The sequence below is a fragment of the Camponotus vicinus genome, unplaced genomic scaffold (genome assembly GCF_025532165.1).
Source record: "Camponotus vicinus isolate PSW18456_S1 unplaced genomic scaffold, iyCamVici1.0 SCAF_14, whole genome shotgun sequence".
In the NCBI taxonomy this organism is placed as follows: Eukaryota; Metazoa; Arthropoda; class Insecta; order Hymenoptera; family Formicidae; genus Camponotus; species Camponotus vicinus.
In genome coordinates, this window is record NW_028141950.1 from 9,657,196 (window position 1) to 9,681,960 (window position 24,765).

The following is a 24,765-nucleotide window of genomic DNA, read 5'->3' on the forward strand; positions in this document are numbered from 1 at the left end:
TTCATGTATATTTTGCAACTCATACGATCCCTCGGGAATCGTAATTTCCTTGTCGTCTTTGCCAAAGTAAAATTTATTATTCGAGGAATTCACATTCGGTATCGTGTGATAAGTCTCAAAATCCGTTAGACCGAGCTCGTATTCGCCGTCGCTCAAATCTATGGTGGGAAAGAAGTTTGCCGTGAGAACGCTACTCTTCCCAGTCAATGTGAACGTCATAGACATGTCGACGAAACTGTTTAACGAATACTGAGTTAAATAGCGCAATATCTGTCTTTAAATTCACATGCATCGATCGTTCGAAGAAACTGTAAGCACAATTGTCCGCAGATGCTCTGATCGTAAGTTTGAACAGATGTGTAATTGTACTGTATCTTCGTTACATTTCGTCCGAGATATCGCACTAATTCATTCGGCGGTCGAAGATTGCCGAAACTGTCGAAATATATAGCGCGATTCCCCCTCTTTGCATACGCTACCCAATGAGTACCTGGTCCTTCGACGCTATCCAAATTTACAATGCCACTCTCATTTTGATATATACCACCGATCGGTAACGAGTTGCGCATGAAAACACCTCTAAAATATGAAATGTGCATACGTTTTGCCAGTTGTAGCAATTGTATGTTGGTAGTTGTGCCCTGCGGCATTTTTAGCGTCTCTTTGACGTTTTTTTTTTTTCTCGTTGAGGCTCCTCGTCCGTATTTGTAAGGAGCGAGATATAACCCGCGACCTTCCATGGCGCGATTGTGACGTAGCATCTCTTGCAACTGACGTTGCGTGGCTTTTCCGTCGTTCACCGCCTTCGCTACACCAGCCGCTCCACCGATCAGGGATCCGAGCGCACCCAACATTGGTAGAATCGGCAATACACCGCCGCATTTCGCTACCGGAAGTATCCGTTTCTTCGCCGTTCTTTTCTTCGTCTTCAGACCCATACCGAGCTTCGTCTTGGCTTTCATCGCTGTCCAGACAGCTGTGGCGGCGGCTCTCTCACCGAGAGTCGAATCTCTCACAACGATGCGATTCCGCGCTTTCTCGGCGAGTATCTTATCCGCCGCGTGTCTCTCGGTGAGATCGTTGCTCCGAGAGTATGCTATATCGTGTTCGCGACATGCCGCGTCCAATGGATTTATACCTCGATCGCCTCTGACTAATCGCTTCTCCAACCGTGTGCCTGGCCCGCAAAACTGATAGCCGGGAATATGGAATTCGATCGGAAGTGCGTTTATCGCGTGATTTAATAGGCCTCTACCTATTTTCGTTGACATTCGCTGCAATTCTTTATCAATGGCACCGGACCGTCGATGTGCGTTTCCTGCCACGGCTGATTGTAGTGTTTGTTACAGCGACGATACGTCTGAACCTCCGGATCCGCTTTTATGTGTTCCGGAAGTTTGTCCCACACATAGTGGACGTAATCACCGCACGTTCTCAATAGAACTGCTTTCGACACAAATTGTAGTTGTTCGACGCTCAAATCGCGAATATCGGAAGGATTTGTTAGCAGGATGAACATTTTTTCTCTACTGAGCGACTCGTGATTTCACGCACCTATAAATAGGCAGGCGTTCTATCCAATCGGTAGTGTTGAAAAAATGAGATTCGTGCGACAACCTTTGACGATATGCGTGACAAATTGCGACGACAGATTACGATCAATGGAGGACAATGCGGAGATGCGCAGGCACGGTACGATGCTACCGACTACTATACGCGCGATCGTTTGCGGTCCCTCGAATTGTGGTAAAACCAATGTTCTAATAAGTCTACTGGGAAGTCCGCACGGTGTACGTTTCGAGAATGTGTACGTGTACTCGAAGTCGCTGCAACAGCCGAAATATCGATATCTGGAGAATTTGTTGACATCGATCGATGAAATCGGCTACTTTACGTTCTCCAATAACAGTGACGTCATTCCACCGAGCGAAGCAAACTCGATTTTCGTCTTCGATGACGTGGCGTGCGACAAGCAAAATACGATAAGAGAGTACTTCTCAATGGGTCGTCACTCGAACGTCGACTGCTTCTATCTCTGTCAGACGTACGCGAGAATACCAAAACATCTTATACGCGACAACGCGAACCTGCTGATCTTGTTTAAACAGGACGGTACTAACTTGAAACATGTGTATAACGATCACGTGAATACCGACATGTCGTACGGGGATTTCAGTGAATTATGTCGTACTTGTTGGCAACAAAAGTATGGATTCCTAGTGATAGATAAGGACAGCTCATTTACTAACGGGCGATACAGAAAAGGATTTAACGTGTTCGCGATACCGCAAAACGATTAGTCGCTGCCGACACTCTGTCGATGACATGGCTGAAAGCGATAATGTTCGCGAGCGTGAAAAGATTGCGAGGGAGATTGAGAAAACGAGCGAATCGATCCGCAAGAAACACCGCGCTTTGAAGACCGGCAAGATCGACGACGATATCGCGGTCAAGACCCATTTTAGACCTATTATCGAGCCACTACAAAAAATCATCGACAACTCTAGCTTAATCGCGGTGAAAAACGAGCCGGAGAGTAACGCTGACGCTATAATTAAAACGTTACCCATCAAGCGGTACAAAGAAGAAGAGGAGAAGGAGGAGGAGGAGGAGCATACGACACCGAAAAAGAGACAACGATTGAAGGCGAATCGTTTATCGACACCGCATACATCGGATGAACCGCTGATAACCTCCACATCGTCCGCGACAACGAGAATCGTACAACCCACGATACCCGAATCACTCGCAATCGAAAATGTTTTCGAAACCACGGGCAATCCGCTCGAATCACCATCTGTTCGAAACATGTTACAAACGTTGGAAGGTCAAAAAATGTTACGAGAGTACTTCGGGCCACTGCCACAAAAGTACATGAGCGCTTTCCTTAGTGGCGACGAAAAAAATCAGATCGATCACGTGTACGGTGTCTATTTCAACGAGAATGAAATGTGGCTCGGTAACAAACGATTCGACATCGACGCAGATGACTCTATAATCATAGACAAAGTGAGGTACATTGGTACACCTGGATTATACGAGTTGATCTTCAAGAGAATTCCCGATGATGACATATACACTGAGGACGATATGCAAAAATATAAGAGCATATTAATGGCGACGAGTGCGCATAAACGCCAATATGATGCGCAAGGTCAATTAAAGAGCAACAGGGGATACAAGTATAAACACATAATTGCACCGTTGATGTTGATTGAATCGAAAAAGAAAAAATGCGGTACGGGAGTATTCACGCCTCGCGCGATGACGCTAACCGACAATAAGATCGATTACGTGCACTGAGACGATCCCAACGAGCTAGTGGATCGTCTACGATTGCTCGACGCTTCGCGCCGAGCTGGCCACAACGCTCACAACAACGAGATCCTGTCAATTGTAGAGGAACTTCGCGAAGTCGGCCTTATTATAAATTAAACGGTGTCTCAACGAAACTGATCAGTCGATCGACGTCACTCGCATCGAGAAAAAAAAATGCCCATCAACAAATTTGGATTATTCGAACAGAGAAATGAAGCAATTAGAACAAGCGATCATTGGGGTAAATCGGTGACAAGTTACTTGCGTCAAAACGCTTTGTGTCACGTCGCTACGTACTATGACGCGAGGTCGCGCAAGATTCGCCGTGTAGCGCAACCTGAGGCTGATACCGATGCAGTCAACAAACTGTACGTAGAACAATGTGTTAAAACGTTGAAGAATCAGCAGAAAGAATCAGACGAGAAGCTGACTGCGTTCGAGAAGGACGTGCGAGCTTTGCAGACTGCGATAAACGAGCTTCAGCGTGCGATTCACACTCAGAAACAGCTACGAGCGGCTAAGGAGCGGCTATTGTACAATTATTGAACATCTACAAAAGCTTATCGAACGAAGGGTTATCGAACTACAATGAGTGGTAGTGATCGAAGAGGAAACGGCTGTGAACGAGGCTACGAACAATTCAAGAACAGCTGCGAACGAGGTTATGAACACCTCAGGAACGGCTGCGAACAAGGCTATGAACACGTCAGGAACGGCTACATACGAGGCGGCATACAACTCTGGAACGGCTACGAACGGGTCAGAAACGATTGCCAACGAGGCTGCGAACGGGTCAGAAACGACTGTGAACGAGGCTACGGACTACTTAGAAGCGACTATCAACAGGGTCAATTACGGCAACAAACGGCTGCGAACAGCTATCGAACGGCAACGAACGGGGCAGGAACAGCTAACGAACGGCTATCGAACGGGTCAGAAACGGCTATCGAACGGGGCAGGAACGACAACTAACGGGGTAGAACGGTAACGAACGGCTATTGAACGGGTCAGAAACGGCTATCGAACGGGGCAGGAACGGTTATCGAACAGTAACGAATGATAAAACGCAAGGTGATACTCGGGGCACACATCGTTTGATCGACGAATCGAAACAACGATGGATCGGCGATCGGGAATAACCGAGGAAGCGAAGAAACAACATAGTTTAGAGAAACAGCAGTTGGTGAACGAATTGCACGCGCCGGCGAGAAAAAATTTTCCCCGAAGACACGTCATAGTGCGGGGATACGATGACCTGTGGCAAGCTGACATTGTCGAGATGCGTCCGTACTCTCGTTTCAACAGAAGTTACTACTACATATTCACAGTCATCGATGCGTTGAGCAAGCACGCGTGGGCCGCACCACTCAAGAGTAAAGGCGGAAGCGAGACAGCTGACGCTATCGCTGAGATAATTCGAAATAGCAAAAGATGTCCGAAAAACTTACAGACTGATATGGGGAAGGAATTTTATAACGCTGACGTGCAACGGCTCATGCGGAAACATGACATCAATCACTATTCTACATATTCGGTATTGAAGGCATCGATCGTTGAGCGATTCAATCGCACGCTGAAAAACGACATGTGGAAGATGTTTACGCTGAACGGATCTTACAAGTGGATCAGCGCGTTGCCGCGACTCGTATCGGATTACAACGCGCGCAAGCATCGAACGATCGGTATGCGACCCGTCGACGTTACCCCCGCGGTCGCTGAAAGACTCTTGGCTGCTGTGTATAACCGTGTAAATATCGCGGGTCCGGCAAAATTCAAAGTAGGTGACTCGGTACGCGTTAGCAAGTACAAGACAATTTTTGAGAAAGGTTACACGCCAAATTGGACAACCGAAGTGTTTAAAATTGTAAAAGTGCAGCATACTAATCCCGTAAGCTATCTACTTGAGGATTATCGCAAAAAACCTATCGCTGGAGCGTTCTATGAGCACGAGTTGCATCGCGCGAATTATCCGGACGTGTATCTCGTGGAGAAAGTACTGCGTAGGAGGGGTGACAAGGTTTACGTGAAATGGTTGGGATTTGACAATTCGCACAATTCTTGGATACATAAAGACAATGTGATTTAATTCATACAGTGTTTATTTTTAATTTTCTGGAAAAATATATGTGTACAACATATATAATATTTGAAAAATGAAAATATACATAAAAATCCTTATCAATATTCCTTGCGATAGTACATGTATTTTTTAATATAAGATGTATGAGATATGCATTACATAAAAATATATGAAATATAAAAATACAAAAATCTTTATTAATATTTCTTTCACACACACACATTTTACAATGGTATCTTATAATGCCCCCACGGTAGCGTATCGGTGGTTTCGGGTACGATATACCGCTTGTCGTCGTACGGACTCAGAGCAATTTTTGTCTCGCGGATTGTGTATACTTGGTGCAATTTCGATCGTATACACGACTGCTGGCGCGTCATTTCAATTTCTTCTTTCAAACACCGTGTGTAATCGTCAAACGTTATCGTTCTCGCGACAACGTTGCTCTTGACGCCTTTAACTTTCTTCGTATCCTTTTTCCCATCGACTCGTAATGCGTACATTTTTGCTCTGAGCCCGGTAAATTCGGTCATTATGGCACCGTTATTTTCATCCTTCATTAGACCCGGTACCTTTTTATTTACGAGCGGCATACCGTACGCATTGTTCGCAGCATAATCGCTAGTGTCGAATCTGCTGACGTCGCGCTTCATATTTTTGTACATGTCTTCGCACTCGATGTGATATATGAGACTATCGGTATCGGTGTACATGACCTTACATTTGTCGCGATACATTGGCGTCATATACTCGTGATGAAACTCGTACAAACATGTCTTGGATATGTCGAGTATACACATACCCACGTAGATTGGTTTGTAGAATTTCACCTCGAGTTTGCGCAATTCCACAGCTATTAAATTTTCCGAAAAGACGCTTCTGCTGTGGAAATTTGGTTTAGCGATCATTGCCTCTGCACCGTACCGCCCGTCCCAGTGCGTTAGTAATTTTACATCAACGCGATTGCGCACATTTTCCATCGTTTTGCCAAACACCGCATTGTTCATTAATTTGTATAAATTTTTTTCAAAATCGTTTTTAGCCAATGTTCTAAAATGTGTATTGAGTTCTATGTAATTTCGAAGCCAGGGAGATTGAGAAAACTGTAAAATTCTATGTATTTTTGTAACGCGAAGACCGTGACGCGTACACTGCTGCAGGTTGCGGTAGTGTATCACGTAACGTTTCTTATCGTATAGCGTTGCGAGCAGTTTGAATTCCCGCTTGCCAGGTGGTTTGTCGCGTGTCGGGCAAAACGGTAGGTCAGTGTGCACATCGTGAAGATGTTGCGGATACTCGAGATCGACTTCGAGGATATAGCCTGTAGGCGAATCTAGCGCGATCGATGATACATCAAAACTTGACACGTCGTCGACCCATCGAAAATCGGCGTAAGGCAACGGTTGACACATTGCCCATCCATATAAGTTATTTACATCGAAATACATCAAGTACGACGATGGTTTCGATGGATCGTATGACTCCATGTACTTGTTATTAGCACGCGCGTATCTGTTGGAACATTGACTCAGACCACCGCGTATACCGCGTTCGATAAACATGACCATGTCGATGTCGGTAAGCAATTCAAACGTAATCTTGGTATGCTTCAATATGGCGTCCCACGTGTATCCGGGGAGAGTATAGTAATACGCGGGGTCGAGCCCGTAACTTTCGATACATTTGTCGCGAAAGTTTTCAAAAATATCGGCTAATAACAAGACATCGATTTTAAGATATAAATCGCTATATTCGCCTAGCGTTCGAATGGAGAATCGCGTCCAGATGTTCTCGGCGTGCGCGTAATCGCTCTCGGATATAGTTTCACCGGTTAAGGAACTGTAAAATGATTCGCGCGGTGGTAAACATGTATCTTGCAACTTGTCAACGGAATCGATGTATTCGTATGGAAACACACCTTTCCGTGTTAATAATTTGAAGTTTTCATTCGATAAATTTTGAAATTCTGATTTTAAAATATCCAGTTTATCTTTATCTAGATAAGATGCTAATTTGTCGAGACTTGCCGTAAGAAATTTGAATGAATCGATGAAGCGTAATTTTACTTGATTTTTTGGTTTTTCTTCCTTAAGATCGACATTTTTGGTAAACGATATATATTTCTCTTTCGTTATTGGAAGTAACTCGACTCTCCCTTCGAACGCTGTGGCTATTTCCTCGATAATGAAATGCGAATCATAACCGGATAAATTATGAAACACTATCGGAATACAGAAAGACTCTTTATAATTTAAATTACAATTTGAATGCGCGGGACCTCTGTACCGTCCAGTCAAATGGCAATGATCGCGTACGCGTGTATCGTCTTGCGCGAACGGTTTTTCGCATATATGACATTGAGTAGCGCTATTAAATTTTTCACACTCTTCAAATGTTAAATCTACCATAGGGACATTAGTAGTTAAAATATTTTTTACACGAAATGCTAACATTTTAAGTTGCTCGACGAACCATGCTATACAATCGGTACTGCGACGCGAATGATATGCGGATAATGAGTCGTCGTACGAGCAATGTATATAATATGCTATGCTAAATACTTGATGGTGCTGGCACATATTCTTCTCTTCCTCCATCTTGGCCAGAACGCATTCCAAGTCGGCGTACACGATGAATGGAAGCTGCTCTTTCCTGTTATAATTGTTGAATGATAACCACTTGTCCTTATCGCTCGGTAACCGGATAGCGCAGTCGTTTATTTTTCCGCAGTCTACCGTATGTGACTGCAACCTGTCGTCCGAACCAAAGTAATGCAAGCATCTATAAAAGAAAATAAAAATTTTTTAAAAATTAAAGATTTATATACAATTTGCTACATAACTTATAATTATTTAAATTATACATACCGATCGCAGATATATTTCTTATGGTCCTTTTTGCTTAGTTGCGAGCTCACGAGCCGGGATAAGTTCTTGATCCAAGCGAAATGCCCGACGCTGTTGCCGTCTTCCACATACAACAGGTTGACGTGTTTATCTCGTTTCTGCTCCGAAAGACGTACCGGGACAATGCTGTTTTCTTTCTCGATGCTGTAGACGTTGATCGAAATATCGTTGACAAGTTCAAATTTTTTTAGTTGGTTCAACGTCATCGGAAACTCAATATTTTGTACATTTAATACCGTCGTATAGTGGGGATATGAAGATTCCCGATTCGTGTCTCTTTCAGCGGGATATAGAGCGGCCACCACTGCCCACGCGAAACACGCATTGTCTTTTGATTGTACGTTAATCACCGCTCTCTTCATCACAATCTCCCGCGGCAATTTTATATGACATCCCGCGCGCATAGGATTATACTTATTTATATTTACAGTCAAATTCTGTATTCGCGACAATGCCCACCCGCTATCGCGTTCCTGAAATTCTTCCAGCGATGCTAGAGTGGGTTCGATAACGCGACGCTCGTACCACTCGTGTAAATCGGATGTGCGAAAGAGTTCGCAGTTTCTCGTATTGGTACTTTTATTTGCGCGCTTATCACCCGACACAAATTCACCATTAAATATAGTGTTCACTTTTACACTGTTGTGTCTTCTTATAACGTCCTGCACATGTTCTATCACAATGTCTTTGGCGTCATCGAGAAATTGACGAGGTTCGATATGGTTTGCGTTAATCACAGCACCGGTCAGAATACGGTTATCGAACGCGGTATCAATCTCGCGCCACACAAGTTCATTTTGATGCGTGCTACATCCGGCACCTGCGTTATTGTCGTCACTGTAATTACCACCACTGGGCATAAACTGTCTCTGCAATCGAGTCTTTGCACCTTCGAGTCGCGCGATCCGAGCAATCAACGATTGTCGATTCCCGATTGATAATCGTAGTCGTTTGATCCGACTTTGCTCTTCCAGCGACTCGATGTACTCGTTGCATCGTTGTAGCCATGCAAAATATTCGCCCAAGGTGGCAATTTGATTGGATCGCTCCACCAGGTCGCGTTCAGTCTGTTCGATGTTTTCCATTTTTTTTCTTTTTTTTCTTTTTTTTCTTTTTTTTCCTGTCTTTTTCACACTTTTAACACACTATGTCACAGTTTTCTATGGAGCACTTGCACACATACATTGCATAATCGCGCAAAAATCTTTCTAACAGAATATCGCTATACTCTGACAACCGATGTATCGATGCGCGTTCAAATCACGTACTGTGACTTGATGCGCTTCAATCCTCCCTATATTTTGTTTAAACCTTTTCATCTTTGTGTAAAATAAATAAGTGGTGTATCATAATAATCATTTATTTACATCTCAGAAAGAATTCGTTCTCTCTCACACGCGCGGCAAGGGCACAAAGCAGCCGAAGATCGGCGCTGATACGTTGCAATTCTTCCTAGAAAAAAAATATGGAAAATAATTCTGAGTCGGCTCTAATATCCAATCCTCTTCAAATACCGCTGTTTATCAATCGGTTTATGATTGTTTATACTTGTCATAAAACATTCAACACAAGCGTCCCCCACCCCACGCCTCCGTACTATGATTTGATATTTTTCAATCCTCCTCCTCCTTATATATTTCGTCCAATCCTTTCTCATCTTTTGAATGTGAGAAGCGAAGGTACAAAGCATGTACATAAAAAAAAAGGAAGGGGATTCTAAGATCCAATCCTCTTCAAAGGAATACTGGTGTTTATATTGTTTATGTTAAAAATATATATAATGAAGAGGGGTCTGCTGCACTAGAGTGTCATTTCTTTCGTTGCTCTTCTGTGTTTCGGTGGTCTTGTGCAATGGCTGAAGAAAACGTAATTATCATCGACGATGATACGGTGGCTGAAGAAGACGTAATTATCATCGACAATGATACGGTGGCTGAAGAAAACGTAATTATCATCGACGACGATACGGATGATGGTTACGATTATTGGATGGATCCAGTTGTGGCGGAGAGGATGGAGATAGAAAGAGAGGAGAGAGAGAGGAGAGAGATGGAAGATGATGGATCTGATATAGAACCCTTGGAGAAGGACAGTGATTACGATAGTGACAATAGTGTCGATATTCTTGATGAACGGTTACAAAAGAAACAGCGAGATTTAAGCATACCTGAAATAATGACATACAATGAAGCAACAAAGATATGTTGCATTTCCTATTATTATATGGAAAATAAATCAAAATATTGTACCAAATGCTTTCTAGAAGATCCGCATCAGTTTGAAGAAATTAGTTCTGTTCGAGAACATAGAACCATAGCTTATGTTCATTTGGAAAATATGTCATGCAAAGAGTGCAGAAAATGTTTGAATCAAATATTGCCCTGCAACATGTGCCCTATTTGCATAAATTAAAATAGATGAGTCATGGATAACATTGTAAGTATCTTTTAATTTATTATATATCAAAAGTATCTTAAAATAAATTATTAAATAATTTAAACTAATGAAATGCATATGTTTTCAGAAACGGCTTCCCCAACATAGTTCGACAGTCTATTTTATATATTATTTTTCTTTTATATTGTATACTTTTTATTAAACTCACACATTTAAATAAATTATATATTTCTATAATTGTAACAAAAAAAATTGCAATTATTTACACGCCTTTCCTTTGCGCTCCAATCCTTTGCGTACTCTCGCATTAATTATAAGTCTCGCTATCGTTCTCTCTCGTACGCATTCTTTTCGCACGCGATATTATCGTTCTCTCTCACACGCGCGGCAAGGGTACAAAGCAGCCGAACATCAGCAATAAAAAATAAATAAATAAAAAATAAATAAATAAAGAAGAAAGAAAAAAGAAAAAGAAGGTTCCAAGATCCAATCCTTCAAAAGAATACCGCTTATATTGTTTAATTCGAAAAAAATCTAGAATTACTTATATTGTGGGAGAGGGGGTGTACCGCAAGAGCCATTTTGTTTGCGAAAAACATGTCCCGACGCGTTAATCAGCCTTAAGACCCAATCCTCTTCAAATACCGCTGTTTATCAACCGGACATCGGTTTATGATTGTTTATACTTGTCATAAAACATCCAACACAAGCGTCCCCCGCCCCGCAGCCCCCGCGCCTACGAAATCCCCTCCGTCCCGCGTGACGTCATTCCCACGCGCCGCTGAGATCCCCTCGCGCCTCACCCTCCCTGAGAGGACCTGCGTTAGAACCGGCCTAGTATACCTACTAATACAAAAGTACACATGTTTAATATCTAATAAGTATCGTAAGAAAATAAACATTCAAGTATTTAACATATCATCTCTTCTACGTCACTTCTTAGAACTATAATATTTTCGAGACAAAATTTGAAGTTTGATTTAATTTCGGCTACATTGCAACAAGACAGCATTAATATCAAATGGACAGTTAACCTTTAATTACGCATTGTCAATAGATGACGAAACTCAACGTCTTATGATACGTGGCTGACGTCAATAAATAACTTAAAATATGCTATGATGCCCGAGGGGTAGCACACATTCGTTTTACATACATTTCTTAAACGTATCCAATATTTTTTAATCGTAAAACATTAATAAGAAACGTTTCTATAAAAACGTTTTTAAAACCATAGTTAAGGAAACATATTTTTCACTTTCTAATAAGGACAAAATAAAAACTAATTTTTATTAATTTCAAATTATATATACATATATACATACATATACATATACATACATACATATAAATATATAGGGGAGACCGGGACAAAAGTAACATTTTTTGTATTATAGGTCACTAATTAATTATCGTTAGAGATATAAAAAAGAAGATTATATGTTAAAAAACTCCATTTGTTGCTCTATTATTATACCTATGTTTCAATCTCAAATGATAGATATTTAAAGAGCTACTATAGCTTTTCGCAAGTACATTGATTGTTACTTTCATCCTGGGGGCCTGGGACGAAAGTAACATAGTCTGGGGATAAAAGTACCAGTTCTTATTTTCGGGAAAATAAAATAAATATGACTTTTTTCAATTTAAGGCAACTTTTATTGTAATCTTTTATTAAACAAGATAACTTTTATTACAATTTTTTTTGTATAATATTATATTAAAATAAAAAATAAAATAAATATTTATTTTTATCATCTTTGAAAATCTTAAAAGAAATAATCTTCGTTAAGTAAAATAATTATAAGTAATATCATAAAATAATTATACTTAATATCACACCAGTTTTGTACTTTTTTAAGTCTAAATAATAGCTTAATTCTAAATAATAGTGTAAAAATTGTATGATAACTACTTATACAAAAGAGATTGGTATCTATTCCGAATCACAATTATGGCATACGTAATAAGAATCGCCTTTGGTACAGTTATTATGGTACCAGCCCTTATACTTTAAGCATTGAAACATTTTACTTTCGTCCACAGAGTGTCGTGTTACTTTTGTTCCCAAACACATCAACTATAAAAACTTATGAATACATTTTAGAAGAATACACCAGCAAATAATTACATCAATTAATACACGTTAATTAGGCATAGATACAAAAAAACTAAAACAAGAAATACTTAGGTGAATAATGCATACACTAATTTCACTCCTGCATGTGCAATCGGCGCGATCGTTCTACAACAATTAGCTGAAAAGGAAGAGAATCGGGGCGTACGTGTTTGACTACATAGTACAAATTATTCAACATATTGTGTAGTTTATTACGAGGCTTGTTACTTTCATGACGTTGTTACTTTTGTCCCCGGTTTCCCCTATTTAGAAAGTTATATTCCAAATTGAAAAAGATACTACTAAAAAAATTCTACTACTAAAAAAATAAATAGATAAAAATTTATCCATAGAAAATTTCATTAAAGAGAAAAGAAAGAAGAAATTTTTTTTCATGAACTTTTGTTCTTTGTATTTGTGTAATAAAATCATTAAAAATGGCGTGCGTTTCATTAAAGATATTTGCATATTAAGGATGTTTTGTATGTACAATCCCAGCAAAAAGTAGCTGAAAATCAATATTGACGAATATATCCACTTTTGGACGTCTGCCTAGCTGGCCCCCCCACATTGCGCAAATGCAATAAAAAACTTATATAATAATGCACTAATTATCCGCTCATCAAATTCATAAAAAACATTTTATCTTAAATGTATAGGACAATTAATTCTTGCACAGAATCTACAAGAAGCAGAAGAAATTCTCGAAGCAATAATAGTTATAGCTAAAAGTGAAACTGAAGGATCCCTTCCTGAGGGAATACTTACACTCAGTGAAACATATAAGCAGAAAATGAAACACGTACTGACTGAGCCATCACCTTTTGAAGACTTTAATTCTCCCAATGAAGAAATAGATATGAAAAAAATAGATTTAGATATATCTGATATAAGCAATGCATATGGAAAATGGGCTAATAATATTTATAACAGAGTTTTAAGTCAGATCGTCGACAATGGAGATCGCACGAATGCGCATTTTTATCCACCTTTGATTGAACGTTTAATGCGTGATATTAAATGGTTTCCTTTATGGTCATGTATATGTATCAAAAAATTTGGATATGGTAGAATTTCTGCTTCCAGTGCAGTTATAGAAGCTGAGTTTAATAATATAAAATGTAGATTATTTGCAAATGCATTACCAACAAGAGCAGATTTATTTGTACTTCAACATATAGAATATTCAACATATACATTAATGAACGCATGAAACTTATCGATGCACAAACTAGTAATATTTCATCTCAGAAGGAAGTAAATCTAAAGCAAAATATGGAAACTAATTTAGATAAAGGACAAAATTTATCTGTAAATAAAAAGACATCATTACATAATACAGATACTAATGCATGTTTAGCATGTCAAGCTGACAATAGACCAACAAATAATTATTTGTGCATTGCATGCAATAAATCAGTATGTACGTCCAACGGATGTTCACAAATTTTTAATATTGAAGAAGAACCTAAAAAATTACAAAGAATTTGCACTTCCTGTCAAAATACCATGTCTCAAAAAGATATTTTAAATGCTATTGATAGCAATGAAGTGGAAAATTGGCGTGGCTTAACATTAAAATCAACGAAAAAAAAATCACGATATTTAGATAAAAATAATATTTGTCTTGATTTAGAGAACACAAAATTAAGAAATATTCCCATTTTACAAAATGGCAATAATATATCTTTAAAGCCAATTAATATAAAAGGCAAAAAATTGTCATTAATACAAACATGCGCTTTTGATAGCATTTTTCAAATATTTCTTCTTATGTTATTTCAAAGTGAAGACTTTAAAACTATAGCAACAGATTTAGATAACAATACATTTTTCAAAATAATTTTGGACACATTTAAACATGGTATAACAAAAAATACATATTATTCAAGAGCAATAACCTTAACTGAAATCTTTCGAGCCAAGAAAACATTTGATAATTGCTTCATAATTAATTGTGAGGTATCAGTAGGATATCTTTGTAAAAAGTTATTTCATGATATTCCTAATCTTAAAGAAATTACATCATGCAATGTATATGACAATATCCGAGAAAAATCGTTTCCTACTATACAAGTAAAACTAGAAGACTTATTGCATTTTGAATTTCCAAATGCTATTGTAAATAGTTTTATGTTAAAATCAAAAAGTTGTCATAAAAAGACCAATGAAGTGGACAACGCAAAATGTACAGGAACACAGATTACAAAAATTTCAGAAGTTGGTGAGTAGCTAAATTTATTTGTAAGTTATACTTTTTAGTTCATACATTGTACTATTGTACGTTACTATACCATTGTTATTAGTATTTTCAAATAATAATAATAAATGACAATAATAATAACAAATATAACAATATGATACTTAACAAAATATATATTTTTTATGCAACTTAGACCAATTAAAACATAATAAAATTAAAAATTAAGATGTTTTGTAACATATATTATTAATTTTAATTTATTTTCGATATCAATATATCATTGGTTTAATAATATCATTGCAGGTTCTTTTTTAATATTAGAAATATATGACACATACCGTATAAAAGCTGATGTGGAATTAAATAAAATACCCAAGAAACTTCAACGTTCGTTTATGCCAAAGGAATATATTTTAAGGGGTGTGATCATTTTTAAATTACCTGCATACACGCGAAGTTTCGACGAAAATATTGTTGGACATTTTACAGCTGTAGGTTATCAAAATAATACATGGATTGAATATGATGACTGCAGGAATAAACCGCAGAGATTGCCAGGAACATACAAAGCGAATGTACAGATCGTAATCTATAGTATATAATAAAAACAAGAAATATATATCTATACTTTATGAATTCATATTTAAACCAAAATTATAAAATCAAATTATCAAATTATATTATTTTTAATTATATCATATTATTATATTATATATATAATTAGATCAGAAATGAATAAACAAACTTTAAAGTGCCTGTAATCTGTCAAACTTTTTTATGCCTACTATCTCTAAAAGTTGTTTTTTATTTCACACACGCTTAATAAATACATATTTGTTATTTATACATATTAGCAGGATTATACATATATATATATATATATATATATATATATATATATACACATATATTAGCAGGATTTTATGCTGCAAAAGTCAGTGTCATATATCAATGTATAATTCAAAATTTTATCGTATTATAGTTATTTTCCTCATTTTTGTGATTTTAAAGGAATTATATAAAAATATAGCTCTTTGCTTCAAGAGAAAAGTCCCTTAAGGGTTGCAGCGCAAAAATCAAAATTACCTGGATATAATAGCGCATAATGTAAAATCTTATCGTGTATAGTTAATTTCCTCATTTATGCGATTTTAAAAGAGCTATATGAAAATATCGCCCTTTGCTTCAAGAGAGAAGTCCCTTAAGGGCCGCAGCGCAAAAATCAAAATTATCTTGATATAATAGCACATAATTAGCGCATAAATTCTGTGTATTTATTTTTCGAAATTATTTGTTTTTAACGGGTGGGGGGGCTCACTAACTGTCCACTCAGCCCCCCCACAAAAAAAATTTTTTTTTGCTAAACTAAATGAGCGCAAAAATTTTTTTTTATGAATTTGATGAGCGGATAATTAGTGCATTATTATATAATTTTTTTATTGCATTTGCGCAATGTGGGGGGGCCAGCTAGGCAGACGTCACTTTTGGTGTATTTTGAGTATGAGAAATTGCGTGGAATTTTACAATTTGATCTTAGCTACAGTGCAGAGATGTATTTCTTGATATTTATTGCGTTTTTACTGAAATATTCCGAATTTTGTTAATCGAAATGATTAAGTTTTGGCAGTGACGATACCTCAAATTCAACTTGACAACACGAAATTTCATTTTTGAGAATAAAATAATTTAACGATACTGAGTGGTTTAAAGTGTCAGAATAAATATTAAAACATTTATTAATTAAAAAAATGCATTATTTATAGCAATTTAATTAATAAATTTAATAAATTGTCATGTCTCTGGCGAGCGTGAAATGTGACAACGTTGTACTATAATTTTTCGTAAGTTGGCCGGACTTCGCGCTCTACACACGAAGCCTATACAGCTTATATCAGTCGATGGCTTATACGCATTTGTAGGTTGACAGATTTTCAGAAATTGCTCGAGGTGTAAGATTAGTTCGTATATATATATTAATATTTTTTTGTAATTTGCTCTAAGTATACAGCTTCAACATGCTTCGGCACTATTCCCGTCTCTCTCATTCTTCTCAGCCGAGTGCGATGTTGCCAAACTTTCACAGAGAATTTCGCCTTGTGTCAGATACATGGCTAATTTAATTGAATTATATTTAATATCTTTTTAACCAGTTAGTACTTGTATAATATTATTTGACCAAATATTTCCTCTGTATCTAAACTACACTTTTGTAAATTTTAAACAAATTCTGAATATTATTTCCATGTGTTTTTGTCATTTGAATCGACGTGGTTATACGTTTCCCATAAGAACACTGTTAATTCGGTGCAAATTAAAATCCTTATAACTTGTGAACGCTTTAGTGAATCGATTTAAAAATTGTACTGAAGATTCTAAACATATGTAAGAACATTCTGTACAATTTTCATTAAATTCTCAATATTTTGAAAATAGGTACAAAACATCCTTAATAAGCGATAGAGAAAAAATCGAAGTAGCTAGGAAAAAATGAGAATTTCCGAAGACAGATAATCTGGGTTAAATTGGATGAATGAAGATGTGGGCAGAATCGGAAAGAAATTTCTCTACGTTTGCCCTCACCGTATCTCTTCTTTGATTCATGCGATCGATTTGCTAGAATTTCTCGAAAGAAAAAAAAAGATCATCCGATACATTCTTGTAATTAGAAACTTGACAAATTATACAAAAATAGATTCATGTCGGACAAATCATCGAACGATCGGATTACGATTACATAACTAAGAATATTTCTGCATTGATATAGCGAAATCCGATTAATTTTCCCTCTCACATGGACTATTATTTTCTAAACACGTGATATGTACAAATTAATTTTAAATTTATGTAACTACAATGGTCATCGTGCTACTGTTTTATTTTGTTCCACTTAACGAGGATTTATTCAAGGAAAATTACAATTGTCAGAGGAAAAGTACAATCAGTCCCGCGAGAGAAATATATGTATTATATAATAAATCTAACGTAAGCTTTTTCGCAAAACACGGTCTGTGAAATTTCTATTCCTCGACTGTTATCTGTCAACTTCGAGAGAATGGAAGGCAAGTAGAGGAAATGTAAATAATGTAAAAGTCGATGTACTCTCCAATTGATTTGAATTAAAAAGACGAGAATTTATCTATATAAATAAATATGAATATCTCTTTTATCCGAGATTTTTAGAATTTTAATTTATTTTTTAAAGAATTTTTTATTTTAATTTTGAAAAACGCTGTAGCTTCTCATTAATTTCGCGAAATTTCACGAGCAAACGAGAATTCGGACAATGGTTTATTTGCATTAAAGCTAATGTTTCTTATTTATATTTGCGAAATTTACGATTAAATAAAGAGAGAAAGGTCCTTTTGCGTTACTCATCGTCGCGCGAAGGAATCGCAAAGAATCGTCAACTGAAATGCGATGATAACGCGAACTAAAAATAGTATAAGCGACGAGAGGCGCCAGGATGCAAATAGATAATTTCGATTTTAGCGTTATTGTGCGAGTCATCGCGATTTTTCTTCAGTTTCAATAAATAACAGGCAAGCAAGGAAAAAGGCGATCTTTTTAATTTGCAATTAAGAATTACATTTTTTTTCTCATAAACAACTATGTGTTTTCTTTACATCAATCGATTCCTCTCATTATTCTGTACATAAAAGTATTAAGGTAAGATAATCGAAAAATGAATATCTTGCTAGATATTTTATGGTTTATGTAAAATTAAGAAATGATTTCAAGCCTCATAACTCGAAAAGTACTTAAGAGAAAAATATTTTATTATAGTGCTTTGGAAAGCTCGAGATAAGCTATAAGAATATTCAATAAAAAATTGGAGTTTCCATTTACAGAATTCAAGGTGACCTTTACGTGACCTTGACAACACTCTTCAAGGTCATACTGATATCGCCATGTAATGCGTTACTTGAAACCTTACAACTTTTGTCTGACATATTTTTGTCTGCCGCGCTCAGTTTTTGAGATATTCGGCTGATACTGGTGGTCTGCGACACCCTGTATATATATATTTTATATCATTTTTCATCTCTTTATGCATGCGCATAAATATATAAAATATATTTTTTTTATTTTAGATACTATAACAAGTCCACCAAAATGGATAAATAATGTAGAGATAGGACGATACTTTTCTCATTTCGAAGGCACTCGTTACGTACCAATTGAAAACTTGTCAAAAAATTATCCAACTGATATCGCTATTATGCACGAAGTACTTTCTGATCGGTAGTGTGTACAATAAAATTTAGGATTTATAATATACGTATTTTAAAATCATACATATATAATTTTTTAATTTTTTTCTATGAGAATATTGTGATATTGTACATATTGTAGATATTGTAGATATTATAAGATTAAAAGTGCAACGTTAATATTGTATTATGAAAAAATGAAATATATTAGAATATAGAAGAATATATGTAGAATTCTTTTTTTATATATGTGCCAATAAATTTTTGTGAATGCAGCTTAATCTTAACTAGTCAAACTTTTTTATTGATAAACTAACTTGAATTTCCACAACAGTACTCACAACAGCGATTTCCAATTTCGATTCGATGATTTAGCGCTCGTCATGTGCAATGTGTTACACAATTCTATAATTAAAGATAATTAAAAATTGACAAATAACAGCCAATAAGACGCGGAATCTGGTGAGCCTTAGTTAGTACTCCTACTTCATTTAATATATATTAGTATTATTTAAAATATTAAAATATTTGTTATTTCCGCGCAATAATTCTATCCATCTTTATTTTTACTTAAAATTTATAACTTGTGGATTTATGATTATTAGTATACTGTAGTATGAAGATTAGAATTATTCGGGAAAATAAGCTCGCCAGATTACTGCATCGTTGTATCTGTGCATCGATTATGAAATGGTTTATATAATCTCATATGTTATTTAATATTTTTTATAATGCATAATATCATACATATCTATAAGACGTTGTCAGTATTTGGTGATCTTTCGAAATGATAGACCGTAATTGTGTGTAAATATTATACATTATTAGCTTTATTAAATATAGCCAGTGGAGATAGAGCAATAAGTATAGTTCATTTTTACAACTGCATACTTTTGTAATCATCATTGTAATATATAATTTGAATATACAGTAAGTCATTAAATATAAAGATAAAATATATGTATATACTTATCCCGAATGATGTAAAAATTCATACATGATAACTGTTATAAATTTAAAAATAATTATATTATTATATTTATATATTCACAACTAATTATTATAGAGGATATTATTCGCGTTTCCTCTTTTACTCACAAATTTTACAATCAGTTTGTAATTATTGGTTATATATAATGTCGAAAATTAATTATATTTTTATGTTGAAAGAAATATTGTTTATACATATATATATATATAATCGCAATTATTAGGTTTCGCTTCGATTACTCAAAAACATAAATTAGATATATCATTGTATTACGTTGTTTACAATTATCCACATAACATCGGACATCCTATGTATATGCATTTTTTCTCCATTATGTGAAAATAATATCCTGTATGTAGAATTTATGTACATTTCATATACCTGGTTTGAATATACATTATGGTATGTGACATATATATTTATTAATGTATTTTGTATGTATATACAGTACACAATATTAAATGTATATACATTTCATATACATGATTTAAATATACATTATAGTATGTAATATGTATATTTATTAATGTAATTTGTATGTATATACAGCACACAATATTAAATGTATATACATTTCATATACGTGATTTGAATATACATTTTAGTACGTAATACATATATGCATTAATGTATTTCATATCTATATTCAGCGTACAATATTAAATGTATGTACATTTTATGTACGTTATTAGAATATACATTATGATACGTAATATGTATATTTATTAATGTAATTCATATGTATATACAGTATATAATATTAAATGTATATACATTTCATATACGTGATTTGAATATACATTATATGGTACGTAATACATGTATGCATTAATGTGTTTCATATGTATATACAACGCACAATATTAAATGTATGTACATTTCATGTACATTCTACGTTATTAGAATATAAAATATATCCAACAATACAAAACAATACAAAACACAATCCAACAATACAAAACACAAAAAATATAAAATAAAAAATTAATAGAAACATTAAAACTTAGAAATTAATACAAATAATTAAAAATTTCTATAAAAATTAAGAAGTAATACAAATAAAAAAATTTAAAAATTTTAGTTAAAAAAACTTGAAAAAATGCTGCTAAACAATATGCTGAACAATAAAATTAACGTATTCTTTCATATATATTTACATTGCAGTTATTGATGTAACTAAATTAAAAATAGTTTTAAATTAAAGATCCAAATTAAATTTATTATTATTGTTATTATTATTATTATTATTATATTATTAATATTATTATTATTTTATTGTATCTTTAATATATATACTTTAAAATTTTGCGACGCCAAGTTCTTTAAATTAATATTAAAAATTTTTTTATTTTGTATTAATTTTTAATTTTTGTGGAAATATTTAATTTTTGTATTAATTTCTAAGAGGGGAGAGAGAGAGAGAGTTTTAATTTTTCTATTAACTTTTTATTTTTAACTTTTATTTAAACATATATTAATAAACATAAATATATTAAATATATTAATAAACATTTAAACATATATTAATAATATAAATTATTCCCTAACAGTACACATATCCGAAAAACGTTTAGAGGACATCCAGATGATGTTTGGATGTTCTCTGAATATCCTCTGAATGTCTTTTGGATATGTTGTGCTGTTAAGAATTATACTAATATTATTTCATTAATATATGTATGGTTAAATGTAAAAGTTGTAATTTAAAAAATGCGAGAATATCGTTAGCGACAGCGACAATTTTTCGTTAGAAACAAACAATAAGTGACAGAGAGGCCTTAAATTTTAAGCGATGCAATGCATTATCGCATCGTGTATGTGGAGACTTTAGGCTCGATGTTCTGCTGTTTCCTCGTCACTACCGCGCTACGTGGCTACGTGTACGTAGAGACCCTCAAGGGAGAGTCTGGAAACGTAACGTTCACTTCGTGATTGGTGCAGCCATTTTGCAGCAAATTTACTAGATGTTACATTTTAGATGAGTTTTGATCAACTGAAATTATGCACCTTTCATTATATTCGAGGTTATGCGTCTAATTATACGTACAGAGTAACAATGACGGGTTGTTGCGTGCCACAATGTTTTAATAGTTCCCAAAAAGGATTTATTATGAAACGCTTTCCTAAAAATCCAACAAGAAAAGCATTATGGGCAACATGCGTTTCAAGGCTAAATTGGACACCGTGATAATGCATACATATGTGAAGTAAGAAATAACATATGTGTAATATATTTTTAATAAAAAAAAATAAAATAAAAATATAATAAAAATTTTATGTTTATAGATACATTTTCCAGATAACATGTGGGAAACAACTCGTGTTGATGGTAAAAGAAAATTAAAATCTAACGCAATACCTACTCTTTTTCAAAATTATTTAGTAAAGACAGAATCATTAGTAGAGGTAAGACAAATAAAATATTTTTTAAAAATACATTTTATAAATAAAAGTAAAATAGTTAATGTGACATTTCTTATTTTGTAGGAAAAAGATCCAAATTACAACAGAGATGAATATAAAGCTATAAATATTGTAGAAGATCTAAATGAAAATGAACATGAAGTTATGAATGTCATAGATCTAAATGAAAATGAACATGAAGTTATGAATGTCACAGATCTAAATGAAAATGAACATGAAGTTATGAATGTCGCAGATCTAAATGAAAATGAACATGAAGTTATGAATGTCGCAGATCTAAATGAAAATGAAAATGAACATGAAGTTATGAATGTCGTAGAAGATCAAATCGAAAGATCAACAATAGCAGTAAGTCAAAATTTCCAAAATGTAAATATGATCGCGAACAGAAATATATTAGTAAAAAAATATCAACGTTCAATAAAAATACAAAAAGTTATGAAAAATAAAATTAGACAACAATTAGCTGAATTAAAAAGATTAAAGGAAAAATTAAGAAATATGAATAAACATACTGTTACGTCCAGTGGACTCCACGATTCTTTTCTTTCCTCGAAACGATTTCGTGGAAGAAGGAAATCAAGGATCGACTTGCATTCGGAATGCAAAGCGATTCTTCTTAGAAATAAAGATAGCACTTAGAAGAACGCAACCTCACCCGCGGGTATCGTCATTAAACTTTAACAAATCTAATACTGAGAATGGCCAGTCGAGATAGCGTCAACGAAACTCTAAATAAATTTACGAGTTATATGATGAAAAGTTGTTATGAGAAATTCTAACTGTCCCGTATCTATGGGTACGGCTTTATGTTCCAAGCCTCTCTATCCAAAGAATTTTCAAAATAAAGATCTGGTCCTCGGAAGAGTGACAAATAATAAACGTAAGACAAAACCTTTCGAAATTGATAGTGCACGTGCGCTCGTTCGACAGGCCACCCTCAAGCGTTCTCCGAATCGCCAAATCATCAAGCGATAAGATAATCAGCTCACTCCCACTCTCTACTGGATGGAGCTAAGTCTCGAGCCAAAGGGCTTAACCAATTAAAATCTCAAGAGACCCCTCTCCTTTTAAAAAATCAAGCTTCTTGATCTTAGGAAGGGAGTAATAGAAATCATTTCATTCGCCTAAAAAGATTCCCCACCATCCAGAAGGGAGGAGGAGTAAAATCCTTAAAACTTGCGAGCCGAAGACGCGGACACACTTCAGTTCACAGTTCATAGAACACAGTTCATTTTAAAGAAATTACGACACCTCTTTCGTGCAGCACAGAGTATCTGTTTAAATTCAATCATTGTCAATAAGTAAGTGAAGTGAGTGAGGTGAACTTTGGATCAACTGAGCATTCTACTCATCTTCAACCAACAGCCACCCACCTGCGCTTTCAGCTCCGGTCGGATTAAATTTCTTTTTCAACACCTTGCAACGTTCACAATAAGTAGTAAGTTTAAATTTCTCTCTCAGTTCCTATTTCTCTTTCCCATTCGACTGGCGATATCAAAAACGATCTTTAAGTAATTAAAGAATTTGAACTATAGATCCTTAAAATAATAAAAATTTAATCAATAATACTCTCGATCAGTTAGAATTTCATAATAACCATCAATAGTAATTTATCCTTAACAATTCAATTCCCTTTCCATATAACTCTTATCTATTCGTTGCGGATTTCAGAATTGGAATTCACGAATATTCCTCCTATCTATTCGTTGCGGATTTCAGAATTGGAATTCACGAATATTCCTCCTATCTATTCGTTGCGGATTTCAGAATTGGAATTCACGAATATTCCTCCTATCTATTCGTTGCGGATTTCAGAATTGGAATTCACGAATATTCCTCCTATCTATTCGTTGCGGATTTCAGAATTGGAATTCACGAATACTCCTCCTATCTATTCGTTGCGGATTTCAGAATTGGAATTCACGAATATTCCTCCTATCTATTCGTTGCGGATTTCAGGATTGGAATTCACGAATATTCCTCCTATCTATTCGTTGCGGATTTCAGAATTGGAATTCACGAATATTCCTCCTATCTATTCGTTGCGGATTTCAGAATTGGAATTCACGAATACTTCCCCACTCTCCAAAGATTCTTTACAGCAATCTATCCC

At 35.2% G+C, this 24,765-nt stretch overlaps 2 protein-coding genes across 2 annotated transcripts; both read right to left on the reverse strand.

Moving 5' to 3' along the window:
- Positions 1-5,531: 5,531 nt before the first annotated feature.
- LOC145965223 (uncharacterized) lies at positions 5,532-6,535 on the reverse strand. Its single transcript, XM_083088620.1, has one exon. The coding sequence runs from the start codon at positions 6,403-6,405 to the stop codon at positions 5,623-5,625; it is 783 nt and encodes a 260-aa protein (XP_082944746.1). The 5' UTR covers positions 6,406-6,535; the 3' UTR covers positions 5,532-5,622.
- Positions 6,536-7,793: 1,258 nt separating this feature from the next.
- LOC145965670 (uncharacterized) lies at positions 7,794-9,623 on the reverse strand. The gene is made up of 4 exons (XM_083089320.1): positions 9,573-9,623; positions 8,266-9,290; positions 7,960-8,179; positions 7,794-7,799 (listed from the first exon to the last, which is right to left on the reverse strand). Exons 1-4 carry the CDS (start codon positions 9,621-9,623, stop codon positions 7,794-7,796), a joined length of 1,302 nt encoding a protein of 433 aa, XP_082945446.1.
- Between the last annotated feature and the right edge of the window lie 15,142 nt (positions 9,624-24,765).

Coding starts and splice junctions, on each gene's coding strand:
- LOC145965223 (XM_083088620.1), bottom strand. CDS start 6,405: ATGAACAATGCGGTGTTTGGCAAAACGATGGAAAATGTGCGCAATCGC.
- LOC145965670 (XM_083089320.1), bottom strand. CDS start 9,623: ATGAAAAGGTTTAAACAAAATATAGGGAGGATTGAAGCGCATCAAGTC. Junction 9,291..9,572: donor TTGAAGCGCATCAAGTCACA/GTACGTGATTTG, acceptor CGATGCAACGAG/TACATCGAGTCGCTGGAAGA. Junction 8,180..8,265: donor AAGAAATATATCTGCGATCG/GTATGTATAATT, acceptor TTTCTTTTATAG/ATGCTTGCATTACTTTGGTT.